Below are 26,188 nucleotides of genomic sequence, written 5' to 3' on the forward strand. Positions count from 1 at the left end.
AGTGTAAATTAATTAGGATAAAATCATGTAATTCAAACAGGACTTTAAAAGATTATATGTATATTTGCGTGTGTATATATTTGTAGATGGGCAAACAAGAGGTTTCTATATTGGATAGTTCTCTGAATGGTGAGAGGTTTCCCCCACTTTTTGAAAGCTTACATGCTAGGCAGTGTGTAGTTCCAGAGTGTCAGACTGGGTCATTGCTAGAGGGAGAAAAACGTCCCTGGGAGAACTATAAACAGCTAGACAAGCATTTAGGCATCCTAAAGAAATCGAATTAGTTGAACTTGAAGGTTAACAACAGCCTAGCTTTTAAGGGGGATGTAAAAGCAAACTACAGCATCAAGGGTGCGCACTGGAATTGAAACCAGGTGAATAGATCAAAAGAGCAAGTGTAGTATTAGTCAGGTAGATCCAATAAGTAGCCAAATCCAAGTTATAGGCAGGTAGTTAGGGACTAGCATGTCTGTGAGCTCGAATGATTCAAATAGGGACGATGTCTGGAATGAAGAGACTTCAACAGACGAAGCCAAGGGGCTGAAACCTTTCAGACATTCTCGTTTGGTAACTTGTAGCCGGGATAACAAGAGGGAACCCGGTTGGAGTATTTCCCAATTTAGAAACTAGTCAAGAGGTGTAAATGAAATATGGTATAGTTGTACTGTAGGAATGTTCTGGAAGATTGTGTATATGTCAGATAATGGTTAATTCACTCATTTAGCAATGAGCAACCTTACTATTTTAAAGAAACTTACTGTAAATTATTTTAAATACAGAGTCCCGTACTAAAACAAATTAGCCTTCAGTTTATCTTTTATCATAAAGCTGAATTTCTTTATATCACTTTCACTCAAATTTAGATGTACCCACTGCTTATTACAAATGACCAGTAATATATGGATTATTTTGCCTGTCCAGGTGCATTATGGGTTTTAGGACCCCCCTGTGTTTTGGCTATTGTATTAATTGCTTCTGAAATATCTTAATCAACCGGTTTATATTTTCTTTTCCTTACTAGCAATGTTCTACATTCAGAAACTTCCAAATTCTATTATAAAACTCACATGAACTCCCTTACCTTCTCACCTCTTTTCTTCAACATCTTGGAGCCAGTTTTGAATTCGGAATTTCTTTTCTCTGACCACAGTTTCTTTCATTGTTGGTTTCACCCATTTCTTCACTCACAGTGAACCTGAGCTTTGCTGTATTGGAACCTACTTCAGCTAGTCTGGTAGGTTCAGTGTGGCCACACACTGACCTCTTGAGAAGACTTGACCTCTTGATTTGAGCAATATTGGTTGGGTAGTGTTTTCTGAAATGGGCAGCTTTTACTACTGTAGTGTTTATTGAGATTTTGTGCGGGTAACCTTTCTACTTCGATTACCAGATGTTGACCGGCACTTCCTTCTTTCCAGTCCAGAGTCAAGAGCATAGCCTGGTATCCTGCTTCATTCTCACTTTCCTCTGGCCTATTTGGTGTGTCCATTGCATCTTTCATATTAACCATCCTTTAAATTTATTCTTCATTTTGACCTCTGCAGCACTCAGCCTTCTTCCCTTCCGCTATAACCCCATCCCTATCCATCTTTCAACTTTTATTTCTGCTTTTCTCCCTCAACCTCCTTTCTTTTAGTCCTTTTGGCCCAACCTCCTGAGCTTCAACTCCTAACTCATGCACACCATCAGTCTCTTCCCCTTCATCTAAGGCTTCTGCCTATTGCAATTTGACATTTTTCTGTTCCCACCTCCCTCTCAGGCTGTACCCTTTTCTCCGCAAGCCTTGTTTCTCAGTGGGAGCTTCCGCTGCAGTTCCTCCCTCTGCTGCTATTATGTCAGTCTTAGATCCTTATCCTCTACTCTGACCTGTTGACCTTAAACAAATAGCCAGACATTTCTCCAGCAAAATGGGTTTATTTGGCAACAACAAAGAGTACAATTCAGGACATGCAGTCTAATGGTGAACCACAGGCAAGTCCAGAGAACAAAGAAGAGGAGCTGTTCTCTCACAGAGGAAAGAGAGGTTCAGAGGAGCCATTGTAAATAAAGAGTCCATTGGAGGAAACTGGAAGTTCAAGTATAGTGGCTTTTCATTGGCTGAAAAGTTTTCTCTGGTTGTAAGTCTTTCATTGGCTGAGTGTCTGAGAAGATCCTCCTTCCTGCTGGAGTAGTAGAGTAGAAAAATATTTCCTGTTGCAGATGGAAAGTGTGTCTCTTCTTGTTTGGGGCAATTGACTATGAGTGGTGGGGCCTTCGAGCTCCCCCTCCAGGCCCTCCCAAGTCCAATTTAATGAGGTTTCTGTTCATCACTCTTCACATATCCTTAGCCCCAATACTACCCTTTCAAGTTATAGCTCCATTCTTTCCTGTGGCTTCGTTAGGCAAGAGAAGTAAATGCCTTAAAGAAAATGTTAAGTAAATAATAGTGGATATCATACATGGATATGGCAATCAATTATTATAGTCTTAACTGAACGCCTGAGAATGGTAGGGCATGTGCTTTTAATTCTGGCTCATTAATTTATCACTTCTATGACCTTGAGCAAGTTATTCCACTCAGGTATGAGTTTCCTCACCTAGAAACGGGAGTCAGTCTTCCAGAATTGTTGAATTAAATGAGAGCATAAAACACCCAGCGCATAGTTGACGCTTGATAAATTGTGGCTGCTATTGTATTGGAAAGGACTGAGGGCTGAGAGATCTCCCCAGTTCTGCCACCTTCGTATTTTGTGACCTTGGCAAAGAAACTAAATCTGAGCCTTAGTTGTTTTTTTTAACATCTTTATTGAGTAAATTCACATAGCACTAAATCTGCCTATTCAAAAGTGCAATTCAGTGTTTTGTTTTTTAGTAAAAAGATGGTGTGCAACCATCACCACATTTTTATCACCTCAAAAAGAAGCCCCATTCTCATTAACAGTCACTCCCATGCCTCTTAACCCCCCTTCTTTCCTTCAGTCTTAGGCAGCCACTAATCTACTTCCTGTCTCTAAGCATTTGCCTGTTCTGGACACTGCATATAAGTAGAATCATGTGATATGTCGTCTTTTGTGGCTGGTTTCTTTTACTTACAAGGTTTTTTAAAGTTTATTCATTTTGTATCCTGTATCAGAACTTCATTTCTTTTTATTGCCAGAAAATATTCCATTGTATGGACGTACAACATTTGGTTTATCCATTCATTTCCTGATGGATATCGGGTTGTTTCTACCTTCTGCATAATTTACTCTGTAAAATCGGCATGGCAATGTCTTCTTCAGTGGATTGTGAGCCTGTAAAGTGTCTAATGTGTAGTGGTTGCTCAGTAAATGATCACTTACCCAAATAGTGTAAACTCCTTTATACCTTTGACCTTCTTAGTCAACCTGTGGATTACTTCTACCATGTGTATTTTCTGTTTCAGCTCTGGGACCACTGAAAATTGGTGAAGAAAGTAATGAAACCAAGCTGAATATACTCCAGTTTTCTGATGTCTAACTTCAGTTGCATCCTCATGGCTATTTAACAGTTCTTATCATATCTTTTCTATATACATTAATCTTTAATTTCTACCGTTCTCCATTTTATCATATAGTAGTTATATTTCCTAACTTACTAAGAAAAGAGAAGCCTACCTACGTATGTAAGCTTTCTTATTGATCCTCTTACTGCAAATCATTTATTTCTACACTTTGCTTTCTTCCTCTCTTTTTTCTTATTTTGACTCAGAGGAATGAATATGCATTTTTCTTTCTACTATACTCCAAATCATATCCTCGTCTGAAATTTAGACGTATTATTTTATTTTTTCATTTTTTTTTTCACTTCTCTCCCTGCTCCCACCCATTGTTGTATATTGGTGTCTGGATGGACACTACCTATTAATCAAGATTCTAATACTCAGATTGGGCAAAACCAGGTAAGCAACACCCATTACAGAATTCAACCTTAACAAGGCTTATTTCTGTTTGGGTATGCCATATGTTACAGTATAATTTTTAAAATTTGCTTATTTTAGTGTAAAGCAGTAAATGAAAGTTGTTTGAGTTGAATTTATTTGATTAGACTAGTGAAAACATTTTCCTTTCCATCATCACATGTTAAGGCTAAATGTATGTAATGTTCAAAAGAAAGTGATTTTTTTCATGTGTTATTTTATTAACCCTGGAGACAAATCTGGCTTATCCTTCAAGTAGCCTCTCTGAACCACATTAATTTTAAAATGTGCTGAGTTTGTATAGCTTTCATTGGTTCCATATTTCTATGTGCCAAACCACCCTGTCAGAAAATCTTCCTTTTTACCCTAGTTAGGTCTTTCCAGCTACAGTTCAGTCATTTTCTGTTGTGTTTTCTACACAGATCCTGTATAGCTGATCACCCTTTCAAGTTGGATTCAGGGAGCTGATTTGTCAGACCAGTGGCTCCCTTTTTTGTAACATTGATTGAGGTGTAATTTACATACATTAAAATTCACCTGTTTTAAGAGTACAATTCAATTATTTTAGTAAATTTAAAGAGTTGTGCTTTTAGAACATTTCCAGCTGGTTTTAGAACATTTCCATCACTCAAAAACATAACTACTTTGGAAACCTCAGATCTCCTCCTGTATGCTTCTCCCTTATTCTCACACTAGTACCATGTGCACCACACTTCCGACACTATTTATCTGGAGACAGTGTCAGTTCCCACAGGTTACGAGCTTAGTCCTACAAGACTGCGCCTACCCCTTCAGAAGTTATCACCTGTGCTTGTAATTTACTGGCTATGAATCAGAGGCTACTGATTAATTTACTAGTGGCACGCAGAACTCAGAGAAACATTTCACTTACTAGATTACTGGTGTATTATAAAAGAAAAAAGTTCAGGAACAGCCAGGTAAAAGAGATGCATAGGGCAGGGTATGTGGAATGGGGCATGGAGCTTCCACGCTCTCAGGGCACACCACTCGCACCCAATTTCCATGTGCTCACCAACCCGGAAGCTTTCCTAACCCCTTCCTTTTCGTTTTTTATGGAGGCTTCATTATATAGACATGACTGATTAAATCATTGGCCTTTATTAGTAACTGAACTGACCTCCAGTTCCTCTCCCGTCCCTGGAGGTGAGGGTGGGGCAGAACTGAAAGTTCCAACTCTCTAAACAAGTGGTAGGTTTTTTACCTGTCATCTCATTTACATAATAAGATACCTTTTTTACTCTCATCGCAGAAAAGTCCAAGGGTTTTGGGAGCTCTTTGCCAGGAAGGAGGATGAAGAGCAAATACCAGGGGTGCCAAAAAATGTATACGGGTGGACACTTTGGTCAACATTGATCAAGCAATAGTTCACCATAATCAGAAGTGTCTGGACGCTGATGGTAACCACTTTGAGCACCTCTTGTCATTGCAGAAATCGGTGTATTGTAATTTTAGTATAGTTTTCCTTTCTTAAAATGTGTACACATTTTTTTGGCACTCTCTGTATATATTTATTATTAAAAGTCATGATATTATACATCTCATACCCACTTTGCAGTCACTTCTGGTCCCATCTTCACCCCAGGCAACTACTGATTAGTAGTGGTCTGTCTCTAAATTTACCTTTTCCGGGTATTTCATATAAATGGAATCATAAAATATATGGTCTTTTATTGTCACGCATCTACCATTAGCATAAATGTTTTGAGGTTTATTCATGTAGCATATGTTAATTCTTTATTGCTAAATAGTACTCCATTATATGGATATACCACATTGTATTTATCCATTCATCAGTGGATGGAAATTTGAATTGTTTCCCCTTTTTGGCCATTATGAAAATGCTCCTATGAATATTTATATATAAATCTTTGTGCAGATCTGTGTTTTAATCTCTTGGGAAGATTCATAAGAGTGGAATTGTTGGGTTGTATGGTAAGCTTATGTTTAATGTTTCAAGAATAGCCAAACTGTGTAATCTTTATTGTGTGTTGCTGGATTTGGCTAGCTAATATGTTGTTGAGGACTTGTATCTTTATTCTTGTGATGCCTTTGTCTGGCTATTGTATGAGGGTGATGGTGGCCTCAGAAGAAATGGGAAAGTATTCTCTCTTTTCTAGAAGAGTTTGAAATATTAGTAGTATTTCTTCCTTTAAATGTTTGGTAGAATTGACCAGGAAAGCTATGTGGGCCAGGTTTTTTCTTTGTGGTTAGTTTTTAAATTACTAATTCAGTTTCTTCACTTGTTATAGGTCTATTCACATTTCTATTTCCTCTTGAGTCAGTTTCTGTAACTTGTGTCTTTCAGGGAATTTGTCTAATTTGCATTAAATTATTCATAGTATAAGGATTCATAGTGTAAGGATTCCCTTATAATTCTTTTATTTCTGTAAGGTCGTTGGTGATGTACCCCTTTTCATCCATGATTTTGATAATTGGTCTTCATTCTTTTTTCCTAGTCAATCTAGCTAGAGGTATGTCAGTGTTGTTGGTCTTTTTTATTGATTTTTCTCTATTTTAATCTCTTTTCTATGGTGTTGATTTCCCCTCTAATATTTATAATTTTTTTCCTTCTGTTTGCTTTGGGTTTAGTTTACTTTTTTTCTAATTTCTTAAGAGGGAAGCTTATTTATTTGAGGTATTTCTTTCCTAATATTGGAATATTTCTTTCCTAATATTGGTGGGGCATACAGCTATAAATTTTTCTTTAAGTACTGCATTAGTTATCCTGTGTGTTTTGATATGTTTTCATTTGGCTCAAAATATATTCTGTGTTCTTTGTGATTTTTGTCTTTGACCTGTGGGATATTGAGAAGTATCTTGTTTACTATCCAAACATTTGTGGATTTCCCAATTTATTTTGTTTTCTAATTCCATTGTGATTGAGCAACAGTCTTTGTATTTTTTGTATCATTTTGGTTCTCTTAAACTTGAGTCTTATTTTATGGCCTACCATATGGTCTGTCCTGAAGAATATTCCATGCATGCTTGAGAAGACTGTGAATTCTGATGTTATCGGTGGAGTTTTCTATACATGTCAGTTGGGTCAGTATTATTACTGATTGTTTACTTGTTCTGTCCGTTATTGAAGGTGGTTATTGAAGTCTCTAATTATTATTGTTTAAAGGATTAATTATTATTCATTAATTGCCTATTTCTCCATTTCTTTCATTTTTTCCTTTCCCTATTTTGGGGATGTTTTGTTAGGTGTACATATTTATAGTCATTATATAATACCTTCCTGTTAAATGGATACTTTTCATATTATAAAATGTATCATAACTTTGTTGCATAACTTTTTAACTTAAAGTCTACTTCATCAGATATTAGTATAATTACTCCAGTTGTCTGATGGTTACTGTTTGCATGTTATATCTTTTTCCATCCTTTTATGCTTTTTGTGTTTTGGAATCTAAAGTGTTTCTGGTAGACAGCATATAATTGGCTATTGCTTTTTTAATACAGTCTAACAGTATTTATAATAATCCTTTCCTACTTCATGTTATTTTTGAAATAGTTGGATTTATATGTCCAGTTTGCTCTTTGTTTTCTATATACCTCATGTCTTGTTTGTTCCTCTGTTCCTCTTTTATAGCCTTTTGTATTTTTACGATTTTAATTTCTTAATTTTTTTTCAAATTATGTTTTTCTTCGTGCTTGTTCTAGGGATTATAGGATACATCTGAATTTATCACAGTCTACTTAAGATTAATGCTAATTAGGCTCTAGTATAGCTCCATTTCCTCCTCTCTCCTTGTGCCAGTATCGTCATATGTATTATGTTCATTTATGTAATAAACCCACCAGTACAGTGTTTTAATTATTGATTTAAACAATATGTCTTTTAATAGAGGAGAAGAAAGGAGAAAAATACAGTGTTTTATATTAACCAACGTTTGCCATTTCTGATACTTTATTTCTTCTTGTGGATTCCAGTTACCCACTGGTGTCATTTCCTTCCTCCAGCATAGCTCCATTCCCTCCTCCCTTTTTTGTGCTATTATGTATATTACATCTTTAGATGTTATAAGCCTAACAGTTTTATGATTGTTTTAGGCAGTTACCTTTTAAACCAAGAGAAGAAAGAGTAAAAAATATGTGTATATTTTGTATATTGTCATTTTTCCTTTACCTGCAGTTACCTTTGCCACTGTTCTTTATTTTTTAATGTAGATTCCAGTTACTATCTGGTGTTACTTCCTTTCATCCTGAGGCACTTCTTTTCATCTACCAAAGGTGCCCAAAAAAGTATACACATTTTAAGGAAGGAAAACTGTATTAAAATTGTAATACTCAATATATACCTGTAACAAAAGATGAATACAAGTCACATTTGACTTTTGCAACTACAAGAGGTGCTCAGAGTGGTTACCATCAGCATCCAGACACTTCTGATTACGGTGAACGACTGCTTGAGCAACGCTGACCAAAGTGTCCTCTTGTATACATTTTTTGGCACCCCTGGTATATCTGTATCCGAAGAGTACATGTTAGACTTAGCCCCCTCCCATCTTCTCACTTGGGGGGGATCATGCTTTATGCCCTTATACATGGTAATAGTTGAGTGAGGATTGCGAAGGCATGGCAGGAGCTGAGGTGGTGGGGAGTATGTAGGGGTCAGTTCCTGAAATATCTTGGGCCCCATGTTGAAACGTACAGCTGTGGGGAGCAGCCGTTGGAAGATTTTATGCAGAGTTCTGTCATCAGATTTGAGCCTTGAGGAAAGAACTGGATTCTGAATGCTTTTTTAGAGATGGTAGTGACATACTACAGGCTGTAGGAGGAAGGTGGATCTGCCCTTTTTTCTGAAATTCCTTTTTTGTTCTTTTGGGCAATTAAAAGCTGTTTATATCAGAGTAGCTACTCCCTTGCAGGCATAAAACATTTACAGGTTTGTGAAAGAGTTATATGTACATATTCGTATATAGTTTGTACAGTGGGAACCATGGGAGCTATCTATGAAGTTTGTGAAACAGCTGTTTGAGAACCACTGTCATAGGATGAACGGATTGCTTACTGTTTGTGTATGTGAATGGGACGTGTTGCAGCATTAGATAAACATCTCTTGGCATCTGACCTTTTAAAAATTTTTTAAATTTTAAAGCCTGGTTGTACATAAGCGGTACCTTTCAGTAGTTTTGATATGACAGAAATGTTTGGTTGTTTTCTTATTTGATACTCACAACTTTTTTTTTTTAACCATGTAAAGAATGCGTAAGAGGTTTTGTTTTGCTTCTTAGGAAAAATTGAAGAGCAGAAAGCTTATTTATTACAGGTTTTTGTTACCAGTTTTTCACAGAAGTATAAAAGGGAAAAAATGTCCCCTCCCCTAGACTCCCCTAGATTCTGTAAACAATCCTTGTGATTGTCAACTTGTCAATGGATGTTTTTTGTTTTGAGTAATTTCTGTAGGAGACAACCTTGTTTCTGTATTACTGTCATTTATTGCCTACAGTTGCCTACAGGAGCTTTTTTTTTCATTATTCATAAAATCATTAAACTTTGCCATTTTCAAGAGTTTAACATAGTATTTTCATTGAACTGATGGAAGTTAGACTTGAAACTGTGAGGGGATTACCTATATAATCTTGAACTTAAAATTTCCCAATGAGTAAGGGCCACGTTTTTGCCCAGCACCAAACAGGTAACAAGGAATTTAGGCATATAATTTTCACTTTCTTTCTAAATACTAGAATGCAAAATAACATTTGTTTTATTTACCATATTCAATAATTTGATGATCTCTTGGTGAACCAGCATTTTCCAAATGACTGATCACACATCGGTAAAGATACATGCAAAGTGCATGAATGTGAAAAAGTAAGAAAAGTTCATTGATTTAGTTTCACATTTCACATTGCAATCAGCCAACCTTTAAGAGATACCACTCATCATGTTTTAATGTAGTGTCAAAGAAGAATATCCACGATTATCTGAAAAGGCTTTTATAATATGGTACCATTTTCTGTGGTTATGAGTTACAGATTTTCTTCATATACTTGAAGCAGGATAACTATCATAGACTGATTGCAGAAGCAGCTGTGTTACTCTGGCTATCTTCTATTAAGCCAGACATTAGAGAAATTTGTAAAACTGTAAAACAGTGTCACTCATCTCACTAATGTTTTTAAAATAATTATTTTCATAAACTCATTTTCACCATATGTAGCATATTAAGTAAATTACAAATAAATATTTAAACATTTTCTCAGTTTTAATTTTGAATACAGTAGGTATTGACATAAAGTAAACAAAGCTCTTTAGGGTCCTCAATAATTTAAAAGTTTGAAGGTTTCTGAGACCAAAATTTTTTTGAACAGATGGCTTTCTGAGATTGGTCCCTTTAGATATTGTTGAATCTAAGTTTGTGTCTCTTGTTGGATTAGGCTACCATAGACTAGAAGATTTAAATTCCTTGGCTTTTGATCGAAAGTGCTGAGTATATTTTTAGGGTATAAACTAGCAGAATTTATAATGGTTAAATTTTGACTCCACATGGCTAAAAAAAGCATTACTTACAGATTAGATGAGTAGAGAATTGTATCTGGAAGAAGGACAAAAAGAATTGCAGAAAATGGTATTCTAGAGGTTACAATAGGCAAATGATCATGGGAAAACCATTATCTTATGAAAAAACATTATCTTGTGAGAGTCTTAGAGAAGTAAGATGAGATTTAGCAAACACTTTCAGTGTAAGAGATTGCATACCCATAGAAGGGGGAGATTATACGAACATGTTAATTATTGACACACATTATAGCTTTGTCTAACCATAAAGATGTAGGTTTTTTGTTACTATAAGCACTGAAAATAAGCTCTGTGGGTTTGAGTGAATTGTTGATTGGTTATTATGGGAAGTAATTTCAGGCAACATTTAGGAGAACCTTATGATGCAGAGGAAAAGAGACTTTCCACAGATACCGTGTTTCCCCGAAAATAAGACCTAGCCGGATCATCAGCTCTAATGCGTCTTTTGGAGCAAAAATTAATATAAGACCCAGTCTTATATAAGACCTGATATTATATTATATCATATTATATTATACCGAATCTTATATTAAAATAAGACTGGGTCTTATATTAATTTTTGCTCCTGATATTATATCATATTATATTATACCGAATCTTATATTAAAATAAGACTGGGTCTTATATTAATTTTTGCTCCAAAAGACGCATTAGAGCTCGTGGTCTGGCTAGGTCTTATTTTCAGGGAAACACGGTATTTTCTTATATATATAAAATTAATCAGGATTACCTTGATTTAGAGTACTGGTCTTCGTTAAACCTTTGTAACGGGTAAGTAAGTTTGACTTGTGTTTAGATAAAGCTTTGAGAGATACCTGTGAAGTCAGTGAACAAGTGCTGTGTGGTATGCAAAGCTGTGGGAGGTCCAGAAGAAATCTGTCAGGGAGCAAGTGAAGCCGAAGCCGAATAATAATGAATGTCAACTATAAATTTGTATATATGTACACACACACACACACACACACACATATATGTATATATAGTCACAAGAAGTGGAGGACAGCATTAGGAATAGAGACAGTGGAAATGTAGATTGGGGAAGGGGGGGTTGTCACTGTGTGAGGGCTATAAATGATAAATGTCTAACTGTTACATTGTTTTGAACACCTGAAACTAATATAAAAAAGAAAAAAACAAACTTAAAGGAAATGATTTCTTGTTTTTAATAAAAAGATATTAATGTTTTTGTTAAGCTTATTTTGTTACTATAATTTTTTATGTGTAGTCCTTTAATTCATGGGAGCCTTATTACCCGTAGTAGCTTCATAAGTAGTAGGGCTTACGAACTAGAATATTAGGAAAAGACCATAATTTGTTTTTTTCAGTGCTAGTACAAACAGTACTTAGCATTGATATTTGTATACTTGGATATTTTTCACTTGTTAAATGTGAGAAAGTTCTATCTTTAAAAACTTGGCTTAAAAACATATTTTTTTCTAATCACCAGGGTACTTTTTGGGAAGCATTAAAGTAGACACAGTTATCTCTTTAAATAACATGTTCATTTTTTTTTCTTGTTATACTCTGCTTTCCTTACTTTAGATCATATGATTTATACTTATATTCCCATTCTGTCTAAATGGGGACATGAGATATTTAGGGGCTTAGGTCTTCATAAAAGGTGTGTGTGTGTGTGTGTGTGTGTGTGTGTGTGTAACGGAATATAGCAAGACTACCTCAGGTGTTTAAAAAAATTCTCTTTCTAAAATTAAACAAAAATATATTATCCTAAATGCTAAATTATTCATTTATTTAAAAGGAAAAAAATTTGTTTTCTATTAGGTTTTTATTGCGGTAAAATATAACATACATAAAATTTATAATTTTTACCATTATAAGATATACAATTCAGTGATATTAAATACATTCAATATTGTGGTACAGCCATCACCAGCATCCATCTCCAGAATATTTTTTACCTTCACAAAATGAAACTCTGTACCTGTTAAACATTCCCTGCATCTCCCAACCCCTGACAAACACCATTCTGCTTCATACAAGTGGAATCGCATTTGTCCTTTTGTGAGTGTCCTTTTGTGAGAACCCTGAAGACTTAGCATAATGTCTTCAGGGTTCACCCATATTGTAGCATGTGTCAAACTGTCCTTTTTAAGGCTGAATAATATTTCAATGAGTGTGCATGCCACATTTTGTTTATCCATTAATCCATACATGGACACTTGGTTGCTTCCCAAGTGTCCTTTTGGCTCTTGTGAATAATGCTGCTATGAATGTGGGTATATAAATACCTGTCTGAGTTCCTGCTTTCAGTTCTTTTGGGTACATCCCCAGAAGTGAAATTCCTGGATCATATAGTAATTCTGTGTTTAATTTTTTTGAGGAAACACCATACTCTATTCTATGTATTAATGGCTGTACCATTTTCATTCTCACCAGCAATGCCCAAGAGTTTCAATTTCTCTTCATCCTTGTGAACATTTTTTATTTTCTGTTTTGTTTCTTATGTCCATTCTAATGTATATGAAGTGGTATTTGGTGGTTTTGATTTGCATTTCCCTAATGATTAGTGATGTTCAGCATATTTTCATGTACTTACTATTATTGCCAGATGCTTATCATTGGAAAAATGTCTATTCAAGTCCTTTGCCCATTTTTTGATCAGGTTGTTTTCTTTTGTTGCTGTTTTTGAGTTGTATGAGTTCTTTATATATTCTGGATGTTAATCCCTTATCAGATATATGATTGGCAAATATTTTCTCCCATTCTGTAGGTTGCTTTTTCACTCCATTGATAGTGTCCTTTCATGCACAAAAGTTTTTAATTTTGATTAAGTTCAATTTATTTTTTTTCTATTGTTACCTGTGCTTTTGGTGTCATATCCAAGAAATCATTACCAGTTCTGGTGCCATGATGCATTCCCCCTGTTTTCTTCTAAGAGTTTTTTATAGTTTTAGCTCTTGCATTTAGGTCTTTGATCTATTTTGAGTTAATTTTTGTATATGGCATAAGGTAAGGGTCCCGCTTCATTCTTTGGCATGTGTATATCCAGTTCTTTCAACAGCATTTGTTGAAAAGACTGTCCTTTCTCCCGTTGAATTGTCTTGGCATCCTTGTTGAAATCATTTGACCATACACACATGTAAGAGTTTATTTCTGTTCTATTCCTTTGGTCTAATGTCTTTAAGCCAGTTCCACACTATTTTGATTATTGTAGCTTTGTAGTAAGTTTTGAAATCGGAAAATGTGAATCCTCCAAGTTTGTTCTTTTTTTTCAAGATTGTTTTTACTATTCAGAGTCCCTTGAGATTCCATATGAACTTAAGGGTGGATTTTTTTATCTGTAAAAAAGGTTCTTGGGATTTAGGCAGGAATTATAGATTCAATTATAGATTGAATCTGTAGATTGTTATGTGTTGTATGGACATTTTAACAATATTAGGTCTTCCAATCCGTGAACATAGGATATCTTTCCATTTATCTGTGTCTTTCTTTCTAATTTCCTTTTTGATTGTTTATTGTTAGTGTATTAAAAAAAAACTGGTTTTCGTGTGTTGATTTTTGTATCCTATAATTTTGTTGAATTCATTTATTCTAATTTGTGTGTGTGTGTGTGTGTGTGTGTGTGTGTGATATCGTTAGGGTTTTCCGCATATAAGATCATGTTGTATGTGAACAGTGATAATTTTACTGTTTCCTTTCTAGTTTGGATGCATTTTCGTTTTCTTGTCTGTTAGTTCTAATGGACAGAGATATTAAATAGAAAATGGTATTAGATGATTTAGAAATTTCTTTATCCAAATATTTACTATGGAAAAAACATCTTGAAAGTTTTTCATGTTATTCCATGGAAAGCTCTGGGGTTTTTATTTACAAAGTGATAAAGATAATCTACATTGCAAAGAAAATTTAATTCAACAGTTTCTATATTTATAACAGTTTTGTTTTGTTTTTGCTATCTCAGAGAAAGCTTAATCACAGATGCAGTTTTCTTCCAGTCCTTGACATTTGTGCATACCTCTTGTGTTTTTTTGCTTGCTTTTGAAGGTAATTGTTAGCATTTATTCGTTGGAGTTGTTGAAGATATTTGTATGAGAGATGCCTATAACTGATATTATAGATATATAAAATATGAAGTAATGTAAAAGAAGTGGTACACTGGAAATAAACTTTAATCATCTAGGTCAAGTCTTAGATGAGAGAACTGAAGCCTGGAGAGGGTGTTAACTTGTGCAAGATTATATAGTTATTATCAGAGCCAGGACTAAACCTTTTTGGTGATTTTTCTCTCATTCTTTCTGTCTGCCTGTATCATTGATTACTGCAACAGCCTTTTAACTGAATTTCTGGACTTTAGATTCACCCTGTATTGCTATTGGATCCAAAGCATGATGTTTCTAAAATATAAATATGATTAGTTACATCAGTGTCATTTTTTTTCTATTAACCATTATTTTAAGGATAATATTAGTATATTAAGTGTAGCTCAGTTCTTTCATTGTGTTGTCTAATTTAATTCTTTGAATAGTCCTTTGATATTAATTACTCCAGTTTTATAGATGAGAAAGTTGAGACCAGTACCTAAACCCAGGACTGTCTGATTTCAGAGTTTATGTTCTTAGGAACTATATTATGCTGCTTAAGATCCCTTGTGTTGTCACTTTTACCCACTTCTCTAGTGTTCGCTTGGAATTTTTAACTGTAAATTCCTTGAGGGCAGAGATCATATCCTAGACCAAGCAGTTGCCTTATACATAGTAAATTCTTGGTAAATGTTGAGTAAATTTTAAGTAGTGAGTGACTAGCACAGAATAGAATAGCTCAGTGTGGGAAGACATGAATATTACATAAGAAGGGAAAGATTCCTCTGACTGACCATAAAAGGTCAGTCTTTGGATTAAAGCAAAATAGTGAGAAGAAAAGTCCAGAAAGATGATTAAAGATAGCACCTATTTGTTCTTGACTTAAATGAATTACATCTTTGGGTTATAAGAACTTGAAGGTGAATTCTCTAATTTTTTATATTTTCAGGCCTTGTGGAGTTAAGGAGAGAGGTGCCTGAAGACTAGAGACAGGGAAAAGTTACTCCATTTTTCAGAAAGGAAGGTTATAGAGCTTGACGTGGCTCTCAGGTGAGATTCTAGAATAGATTATTTAAAGAGTTACTTGTTTCCAGGAGAGGTGAAGCACTAATCATTAAGAGTTAGCCTAAATTCACTGAGAATAAAGCAGAACAGCCTAACTTGTCTTTTTGTGGATGAAGCCGGGTATCTTCAATGGATTGATTACATGAGATTTAAGGCATGCTCATCCCATTTGCAGACAACGTCAATATGGGAAGGATAGTGTATTAGCTGGGATGGGCTAGATTTTGCTGTAGTAATAACTCCCAAATCTCAGTTGCTTTAAGAATAAAAGAAATGTATTTATTGCTTATATTGCGTGTCCATTCTGAGGTCAACAGGGTGCTCTGCTTTATATTGTCCTCATGCAGGAACCCAGTCTGGAATTTTCACCTTCTGGATCATTGCTTGTATTTGTGGTATGAGAAGAGGAACCTGACGAATTGCATATCAGCCCTCAAAGGCTTCTGTCACATTGCTTTACCTCACATTTAATTGATCAAAGCAAGTTATATGACTGTGCCTAACTGGGGTGTTGGGTGAGTAGGGAAGTGTAATCCTACCGTGAACTTGGAAGGAAGAGACCCAGAAATATTGTTGAATATCAGTATTGACTATCTAAAATAATGAAGACTTTGGATGACAGATTAAGAAATGTAAGAGGATTGGTCTTGAAGGCTGATACGATCAGCGGAATCAGACAAAGGGAAATTGAATAGGGAGTGATACTAAGATCCTGTTCTTCCATCCAAAAACTAATTCCAGTTTCATATTGTTGAGGAAAAGTGAGGGGTGTGTGTGTGTGTGTGTATGCTAATCATCTTGCTGTCATATCAACACGTGACAAAACGAAGTGTAGTGGTTGGTGCAAGGGATATGACAGGGAAGCCTCCATTTCAACTGTTCCACACCTGGATTATATTTCTGGCCATAGGTGCATGTTCAGAGGGGAGATACACTTGAAATCATGTTATATGGAATGATTAAGGCAAATAGGAATGAATAGTTGGGAAAATTAACCTGGGCAGGGCAATGGGAGGCATCATGGTTGCCTCAAATATTTGGAAACCTGCAATGGGGAAGCAGGAATGGACTTTTATCATGTCAAATTAAGAACCAGTGAATGAAAACTACAGGAAATGATTTCAGCTCAGTATAAGGAAGAACTTTTCTAGTTTATAAAATACTTCTTCTTGGAGATAATTGAGCATTGGTTTGATTCCCCTGAAATTCTATGATTCTGAATAACAGAAAATCGCCTGTTATATGCCAGGAACTTTCATAATACGATGAGTGTGTAAACATTTCTAACTTCACTGGTGAAAAAAGGGAGATATAATGAGTTAATGGTCTAATAAAACATTTCTATCTTTATGCCTATTATGTCCTAGCATTATACTAGGAACTTTATGAACTTTTTTTCTAAATTTTACTTTAGTCTCATTTTATAGACGAGGAAACTAATTCAGAGGTTATAACTTGCCCAAGATTTATTGCTGGATAACTGATCAAGTAAGGATGTTAACCAAGATTTCATCCCACTATGATAGTTACAACACTTGCCTACCTACCATGTTTGTGTCTTATGGAAACTTTTGGGTTCTGTCTCTCCATCTCTCTGTCCCTTACCACATGGTTCTAATGGGACGTGCCGGGCGGAGTCCTACACTCCTTGGTCATCACCCCCACCTCCCTTCGCACAGGCCAGTAAGAATTCCCTGGGAGTTTTTAAGTGAAACCAGGGAATAGAGTCATTCCTCTGTGGTGTAGTACGATGCAGTAGTTCATGTCCATGTCCATGGTCGCCGCTCTTGGAAGGAAACTGGTCTGCGTGGACAGAGAATGATGCCCCGTATCTCACAAGTGAGTGTCTTGCCTGTTTGAGTGCTTGCTTCCCATTGTTCCTGAGGCTCATCTGCATTCCTTCCCGGCCATGATTTAGTTATTCCACCCTCCTTCTGTGTGGGACAGTCCCAGTAGCTTTCTAAAAATTGATGTTTGGAATCATATTTTGTGGTTTTTCAGAATTCGTGTTTTAAAAACGCTGGATCTATTTTACCAAATGAAGCCTGTGGTGTATTCGGTAATACCAGTGTCTGACACAGGCAGAGCTCTTCTGGTTGAATAGTGTGTGCAGCCCTGGCTCTTCTTCATACTACCTCTTTCCTGCCCGCTTCTTGGTTATTACCTGAGGCACCTTGATGTGATCTAGATTTTTTTTCCCTTAACTTCCTAATTTCTGCTCTTCTGTATTGGTCCTTAAAGACAAGAGACATTGTAGCTACTCTGGGATGGATGGAGGGAAGAAGGAGAATGATGGGGAAGGGGTTTATGCTTATTAAATACTTTAAGTGTACTGAGTGTTTTATGTGAATTTGAAGTAAGTGGCATTATTCTTACCACAGAGAGATTAAATGACTACCAAGGTCACAGAGCTAATCCTACATCTATTCTAACTCTAAAACATGACCATTTCATATCGCTGCTAGAGTGACTACCTCTGCAATAGTTCATATGTAAGATCAGAGTTAGTTGCATCTGACTTCATTTAATAAAAGACAAAGGTTAGGAGCAGAAATGAGGAAAAATGGTTCTATAAAGGACTAAAAGGAAAAGAAACACAAAAATGATAATAGGTCAATATTAATAACTAATTGAACTATACTCAGTGATACCAATACCCAGGGAGTGCCGTATCAACCAGACAGCCCAGGTTAGAATACTACCTGCATCTTTGCCTCTAGAAATGAATGACTCTCAAAAGACAAGATAATTTTTTCTCTAGAGTTAACAGAAACAAACTATTTTTCCTTTTCCCAAATGTAATAAAAAGATGTGTGTGAAGTTTCTGAAGGGCTTGGCATTACAAACTGAAAAGCACAAGTAGAGCAGGGGATAAAGGATAAAGTGAGATCCTTCCTTCCTTCCTTCCTTCCTTCCTTCCTTCCTTCCTTCCTTCCGTCCGTCAATTCTCTCGTAAGCAGTTTATGTTGATAAACAGACAACCCTGGAAAAGTGTTCAGTTCTAAAACTTGTATTGCCTCAATATTTAAACAAACAAAAAAATAACACATACAAATGATAGCCAGGGCTTAGCATATTTTTGGTAATTGAGAGCAGTACATTTCATATGGTGTTTCTCAGAGTCCTTACTGCAGTGCTTTATGATAGGAAGTGAAGTGGTAACCTGGTGGACCTCTGGGCCTCCGTTCTCTTCCTTAATCAGAGCTGGGTCTGTTTGGGTCATCTGTCTATACATTCTCATCAATGTGTGTGAATACATATACATGCACACATACATAAGATGGAATCACCTGAAATGTTAGTTTTGATGAAAGGATACTCTCAGATTCCAATTACATGTATCAGGACACTGGTTAGTAGGGTTGACTCATTATTTAGGTGTTCTTATGTGTCTCTTTGGAATTTGCAGTGTTTTTGCCTATAATACTGTTTGGATCCAATGTTAATGACTGTTGAGGCCCATGTCTGTAGAAACTTTTCAGGTGATTAGAGATGATGAATTTTATTAGACTTTGTTTATAAGCTGCTGGTTTTATCGGATTACAATAGTGAAAGTGACAAGTTTGGTGCAGGTTGATAAGCATGTGTCTTTGGTACATAGTGTTAGTAATTCAGCCATGATAATATTGTGAATCAGATTTAATAATAGTAGTGTAGAGTTTCTGGATAGGGGCTCCCCAGGCTTTGATTTCCCCAGGCTTTGATTTTTACTAAATAGTTTTGTGGAAAGGCAGCCTAAGTTCACTAACTAGAAAGTGACATAATTGAATTTTATAAGACAACCCTCAAATCAGGGAACTTTTTTTTTTTTTAGCTTTAATGTATATGCACAAACATTTCAACAATATAGGAAATCTTAAAATGACTCAAGCATATCAGGCTTGCATAACTATACGAAGGACCCGTTAGTCCTAAATCATATGTATGTGTAACATGGATCTCTCTCCTTCCCACTTTCATGGTCGTGGTTCATGCTGTCATCTCTCACTGGAATTAATGTAGTAGTTCTCTTACCTGTCTATCCTTTTCCAGTTTTGTCTTCATTTGAGTTCATCTACACTGAAGCCAAGCAGAATGATCTTTCTTGAAAAGTATATTTTAATCAGATTGAAATTTTTAGATACATACCGGTAGGATATGGTAAAATTCAGCAGAAACCTGAGTACCTATCACCAGGAATAAACAGATGTTAATACTTTGCCATATTTTGCTTTGTGTCTCTTAAAGAATAAAGTAGTTATCATATACAGCTAGAGCTCCACATCCTTCCTTGGATGTAAACCACCTTGAAAGTTGATATAATGTTCAGTTATTTGCACTTATACTGTATTTAAATATCCATAAACAATGTCATAAACAATACCTACTGTCATTTTTTTGTTTTCTAAACTTTTAAATGGTATACTCTATGTCTTTTGCAATGTTGTTTCTAAAATTGATCCATGTTGATACATTTGTTATAGTTGCTATATCTCATACACCGAAACCATGGTTATTCTTTTAACATACTGCCGTTTTCAGCTATTACAAGTAGTGCTGCAGTAGACGTTCCGGTGGAGTCCCTGTGTCCGTATCAGAGTTTCCTGAAAACACATTGTGCAGGTGGAAGTAGACTTGTAGATTTGTATTTCCCAGGTTCCTAGTGAGATGAATATAGTTTTATATTTTTTAACCAATGGGAATTTTTTGTGTGAATTGCCCATTTTTTTCTTACAACGCATTGTGTGTGTATGTGTGTGCTATGAATTTTTTTGTTGGTTTTGGTATATATACATCTCAATATGTTGTTAACCTTTTGATTTTGCTTCCTTGTTCAGAAATTTGAAATTGTAATATAATCATAGTTATTGTTTATGTTCTTTATTATCTTTCTTGTATAAGAAACCCATCAAGTTCCTAAAAATATTGTTTCTTCTAAAAATTTGTAATGTCTTTACCCACTTAGTTTTTTGACCCACCTGGAGTTTTATTTTTGTATATGGTGTGAAGTTCCTTTTTTTCCAGAATTGACTCTTCCTTACCCCTTGATTTTCTGTATACCTTTTTAAAAATTTCAAATTGCCATATAAACTGTTGAGCTTAATGGTATTCTATTGAAATTGTGGATTTAATTTGGAAAATTGACATTGTATTGTAAGTCCTTGCTTAACGTCATCAATAGGCTCTTGGAACTTTGGCGTAACAGTGTGTAATGAAACCAGTTTTACCATAGGCTAAATGCTATAAACAAGAGTTAAGTTCCTATGGCATCTCATCAACCTCATAACAATGTGACGTTGAATGAAACGACCTTATTCAAGGACCTGCTCTACAATATTGATTCTGGGATAAACAAGATTCTCATGCAGCAGCCACCTCAAACCTCATGCCTGTTGCTGGTGCATGCATTCACTCACAGTTGCCACCAGACAATACTAGTTCTCCTTTTCTTCATTAAATCCTGCATGAGTGTCCTTCATGGGCAAACGCTACCCTTGAATCATTTGGGAAAAGGGGTTCTGGGAAATGTAGTTCCACACTTCGGCCCTGTGATGTAGAGAAGATTATAGAATCAGGTATTGATTGGTGATGCAGATTTTACAATAGACAGGACAAGCATATACAAATTTGTTTTTATTTTCCTCCCCCTTTTCACACACAAGATGGCTTACTTGATTGTTGTATACTTCCCCTGCAACTGATACATTTTGAAGATCTTTTTCAGTGGGATGTACATCCATAATTTTGCTAACTATTGTCAGTTGCCCTCCGCGGAGGCTATATCAATTTATATTTCCACCTAGTAGAATTGTCTATTGTAGTGTGGTATTGTCTGTTGTTTTGCATCCTCGCCAACTTTGCATCCTGTCCTCTATTATAAATGCCTTGTTACCTTTTTTGGCCAGCTCCCTGTTTAAAGACCATTATCCTGGCAGAAGTGATACCTGACAACATGCGTGCGTGCACATGCATGCCCACACACACTCAGGTCACACTGCCTCACTAGATTGGCTGCGTAACACTCTATGACTATATAATGTGTTTCATTAATTAAGTACATATAAATATTTCCTTTGTGCTTGTGTTTAGGCCTGGGATATCTTAGTTCTCATTGTACTATATCCTTTTATCGTGAACACACTGTGTGTGTGCTTGTCTCCTTTATTAAAACTGTAATTCCTTTAGAATAATGCTGGGCTAGCTCTTTGTTGCCAGCACGTAACACATCGTAGCAACTCAGTAACTGGTAGAATGAATAATACATAATTCCAAAAAGAGGGTATGTGCAGTTTTATAACCTTTTAATTTAGCAAAATACATTGTGCTAGATGCTTTACATGTATTAACATGATTCCTCACAAAGCTATATTGTTATTTCATAAAAAAGTATGTTTGTCAAGGACACATTATTAAATACTGAGCCTCCCATGTCTAATATGAGTTCAAACCCACCTGCCTCTCATTCCAGTCACGTTTCTCCTACTTGCTACATAATCTTCCTAATTATAACTTTTAATGGTTGCATCATATTCCATCAAGTTGATTTACCATTCTCTTTCTCTATATTTGAGTAATCTGAATTACTTTTCAAAGGAGGATTACATTTCCAGTGTTAGATTCAGTATCTTTTCAAGTGATTGTTTTGTATTTCCTAGATCCACACTAGGAAAACTGCGTACATAGCTACCTACCTCATCCTTTTTTTATTTTTTAGGTAAAATTCACAGAACATAAACTTCACTATTTTAAAGTGTAGAATTAAGGGACGCTAAATACATTCACAGTGTTCTGCAACTATCAAAACTATTTAGTTCCAGAACATTTTCATCACTGCAAAAGGAAACCCCGTATTTATTAAGCAGTTATTCCCCATTTCCCCTTGCCCGCAACTTTTGGCAAACCACTAATCTGCTTTCTGCCTCTGAATTTGCTGCTTCTGGATATTTCATATAAATCATCAAAAAAGCCTAATTTGTTTAGCATGTTGTATTTAAATATAAGGAAAAGTACATATTTACATTTTTAAAAGACTGTCTCTTCAAATATTTGAGATCTTGTGAGGAGTCACATTAAGATGAAGAAAATACCTGATTCTGGCTAGTCTCATGCTGCTTTACTCAAGATGTTTTTGGCAGATTTTGAGGAATATACTATTAAGTTCCTTTTGCTTTTTTTATAGTAAGCTTACCATTCTAAGAAATCATCAGTTGAGATCAGTGATAGATTAGGTTTGGCAATATCTGGACATGTCTTTGGTTGTCACGACTTTGAGTGGGGGGGATGCTCCAGGCAACTAGTGAGTAGAGGCAAGGGGTGCTGCTGGACACCCTACAGGGCACAGGACGGGACTCGCTAAACAAGTAATTATTTGGCTTCTGATGTTACTCGTGCTCACTCTGAGAAACCCTGGTTTAGATCTGCTAGATCTTCTAGATTCCCTAAATTGGCTGTTATACATATTGCACTAAAGTTTAATGACTAAGTTTGGACCTAACCACTTTAACTTATTTTAACTTCTCTTTTTGAAATAGTGTGAGTAGAATCATAGGAAAATGTCGATTTAATATTGCATTATTCTCTTTTTTTGAAATAATCACTATATAATTGATTTTCTTTAACTTTAAAATTTTTAATATAATTTAATTCTTAAGCTTTGTCACACAAAGAAGACATTAATGAATCCCTGTGAATTGATTATTCAGCTTGAACAATTACCAGCATTTTACCATTCCTCAATGTTTTGGGGGGATTTTGAAGTAAATTTAGTATGAATTACATTTTCTTTGTGTCAAATACCTTTTTAAAGATTTTCCTTTTGAAACATTTTTCTTTTGAAATAACTTGATATTTCAAAAGAAGAAAATGACATTAAGGCAATCATAATACAAAAAATAAAACTATTACATTTCCTTCTCTAATTTTTTGTGTAGTGTTTTTTTTATTGTAAATTATATGTGGAGGGAAACTAATATTTTTTACTGCATATGTTTAGAATATAATATTTAGGTTCTCAAGCTAGTCTTTTACTATCCCAAATTACAAGTCTGGGTAAAGGACTATATGAGCGATTTCATGTAAATTTCATGAAGCCAGAAATTATTTCTCTTGTTCACTGCTGTACTCCTTGTACTTAGCATATAAGTAGTTATTAAGTGATTATTGAATAAATTCTTCATGGGGTCAGAGGTTAGGTTAGCTGGATTTGGTTACAGTGAGAAAATGTAACTTCTACATGATTTATACGTATTAGTCCAAGTGCAAGTTATTGCAATTATTTTTTTTATATAAACATCAAGAGTCAACATAGTTTTGGAGGCAATTAAATTGTAAATTTAATTGTAAATGCTGTAGTAATAGAATGCTATTATTTTCAATTAGTTAATCTGGAATTTGCTCATGATATTGTTTTGAGCTTAACTATTAACATAAGTTTGAAATATAACTGTTAAAACCTACAAAACATCATTTTTCATTTGTAACTCTTGTTAAAAATATGTACCGTGTTTCCCCGAAAATAAGACCTATCCGGAAATTAAGCCCTAGCATGATTTTTCAGGATGACATCCCCTGAACAAAAGCCTTAATGCGTCTTTTGGAGCAAAAATTAATGTAAGACCCTGTCTTATTTTCGGGGAAACACAGTAACGCAGGGAAGACTACCCTTGTATTGGTAATAGTGCAATAGATAAAAGTACTCAGGAAATTTACTTTCTTTTGTATTTGCTGCCACCAAATGGCAAATTAATATTACTATTCTGTTACACTAATATGGTAGACATAGTGAAAGTAATGGAGCTTTAATATTTCTTCACAAGGTTAATTTGTTTATAAAGAATTTTGACAAGAGGAGAATAACAAATCTATTATGTTTAGCACTGTAGCTAATTTTAACTGTAGCTATCCACCTGAGTGGATAGGATGGTTTCTATCTTCTAACATCCTGGAAAGGTGTATGAGAACATAGCAGTAATCAAAATGCCAATGATAAAAACTGATGATTCTTTCAGACTAATAAGAAATGTGTACTTTTCTTTACACAGGGAATTTAATTCTGACGTTTGTTCTTCCTAGGTCATTGTTTGAGAATTATGGCTCCAGAATATTTTAGGCCTAATTTTATTTATTTGAAAATAAGCCATTTTACTAAAAATAACTTTGGGATATGATCCTGGAAAAATTATTATGTAAGAATAAAAAAAGAAATAGAAGCCACCCAAATGTTCAATCTCAGGAAATTCGTTAAATACAAGATACTGCTTTTGAATGTAATGTTATCTACTGCTTTTCAGTGTACTCATTGAAAGTGTTTTGGAAGAATATGTAAGTGCATGGACTTTGTTAAGTGGAGGGAGACGGGGAGAAGCAAGTTACTGAACAGTAAACATCACAAATTTTTTAAAAGTACATATATACAAAATAAGTACCAGTGTTTAATCTTTGGGATATATTGTGATTTCTTAAATATATGTATTTCTAAAATGAACATGTTTTAAATATTCGGAAATTATATAGATTGAATATTTTATACTTTATAGACAGATTCTTAGATGAAGACATCCCCATGGAATTATTTGATTATGTTACAGTGAATGTATTTTAATAGTTTTTTTTTTTTTTAATGAGGATGTCTTCTTGCTAGCAATTCTAAGATTCAAACCCCACTTTTGGAGTCTCCTCTGAGAATACACAAGGATTGGTTCATATATAAAGAAAACCTTTAAAAAACTGTCGTGTTACACAGTAATATTTTTCTTTCTTGATAGAAGGGTAAAACCAAGTTCTGAATTAGTAATATTTTAATATTACCTAATAATTCAATGTTTTGTTAAGGTACTGTGTTATTTTTATAACATAGCCCTTCATTTCTAGTGTCAGCGTATTCTTGCTTTTGATAATCTGTTTTCTGCTACAGGCCTGAGAGTCTGAGAGTGGAATTGAAACAATACAACTACTGCTTCCACCAGAGGAAAATAGTATGGGGATTCCTATTATGGTAGGTTATTTTCTGGTGGTCTCTCTGCAGGAATTTAGGGAGCTCTTATAATTCATTAATTTGTTGCTATTTATTCCTACTTGTTTGTTAAATTTAGCTTTCATACATAAGTGTCTGTGAAAAATATTTAGTGTCAGCCAAAATATTTTTTTTTGTAGACATTTTGTTTATAAGTGTCCTGGGCCTTGTATTCCTGGAAAACTTTAGTATAGCAACTTACTTAGTAATTCAAATAGATTTTTAGGGGAAGGGGCTTAAAAATCTCTGTTGTGACTTAGAGAAAAGTATATTAAATAGCTGAAAATAATGGTACTGCAGTTAGCTTTATTTTATCCTGAAAAAGTAATAAATTCCTAGTTGTTTTCATCCATCTCTTGTCCAGCTGTATACATCACCTTGCGCATAGCTCCTTCTCTTACATGTTATATGTTTGTGGCGCACACTGTAAATGTGATCAACCATTCAGTGATCACTGGGGAACCTCAATTATGTGCGTGACTCCTGTGTTTTTAGCGAAAGTAGTTTAAAAATCTCAGAAAACCTAGAAGTGTTAGACTGAAGGCACTAGTGAAGACAGTATTAGCTAGTTGGTATCATTGGCATTGTTAGGCTTCTTATTTGAAATTCAAACATATTGAAAGATTCTGT

General features: G+C 35.0%; 1 protein-coding gene across 5 annotated transcripts in view; it reads left to right on the forward strand.

The window, feature by feature from the left end:
- The window catches only part of ANKRD28 (ankyrin repeat domain 28), a 151,600-nt gene that overhangs the window by 9,823 nt on the left and 115,589 nt on the right, over positions 1-26,188 (forward strand). The window contains exon 2 of one of the 5 annotated variants that reach the window (XM_033131799.1): positions 25,460-25,540. The exons of the other annotated variants lie outside the window; for them this stretch is intronic. Coding sequence (XP_032987690.1) covers positions 25,523-25,540 — 18 coding nt within the window. The 5' untranslated portion in view covers positions 25,460-25,522. The remainder of the gene's footprint in view (positions 1-25,459; positions 25,541-26,188) is intronic. 5 annotated transcript variants of the gene reach the window in all.

This window comes from Rhinolophus ferrumequinum, chromosome 17, assembly GCF_004115265.2.
Source record: "Rhinolophus ferrumequinum isolate MPI-CBG mRhiFer1 chromosome 17, mRhiFer1_v1.p, whole genome shotgun sequence".
NCBI lineage: Eukaryota > Metazoa > Chordata > Mammalia > Chiroptera > Rhinolophidae > Rhinolophus > Rhinolophus ferrumequinum.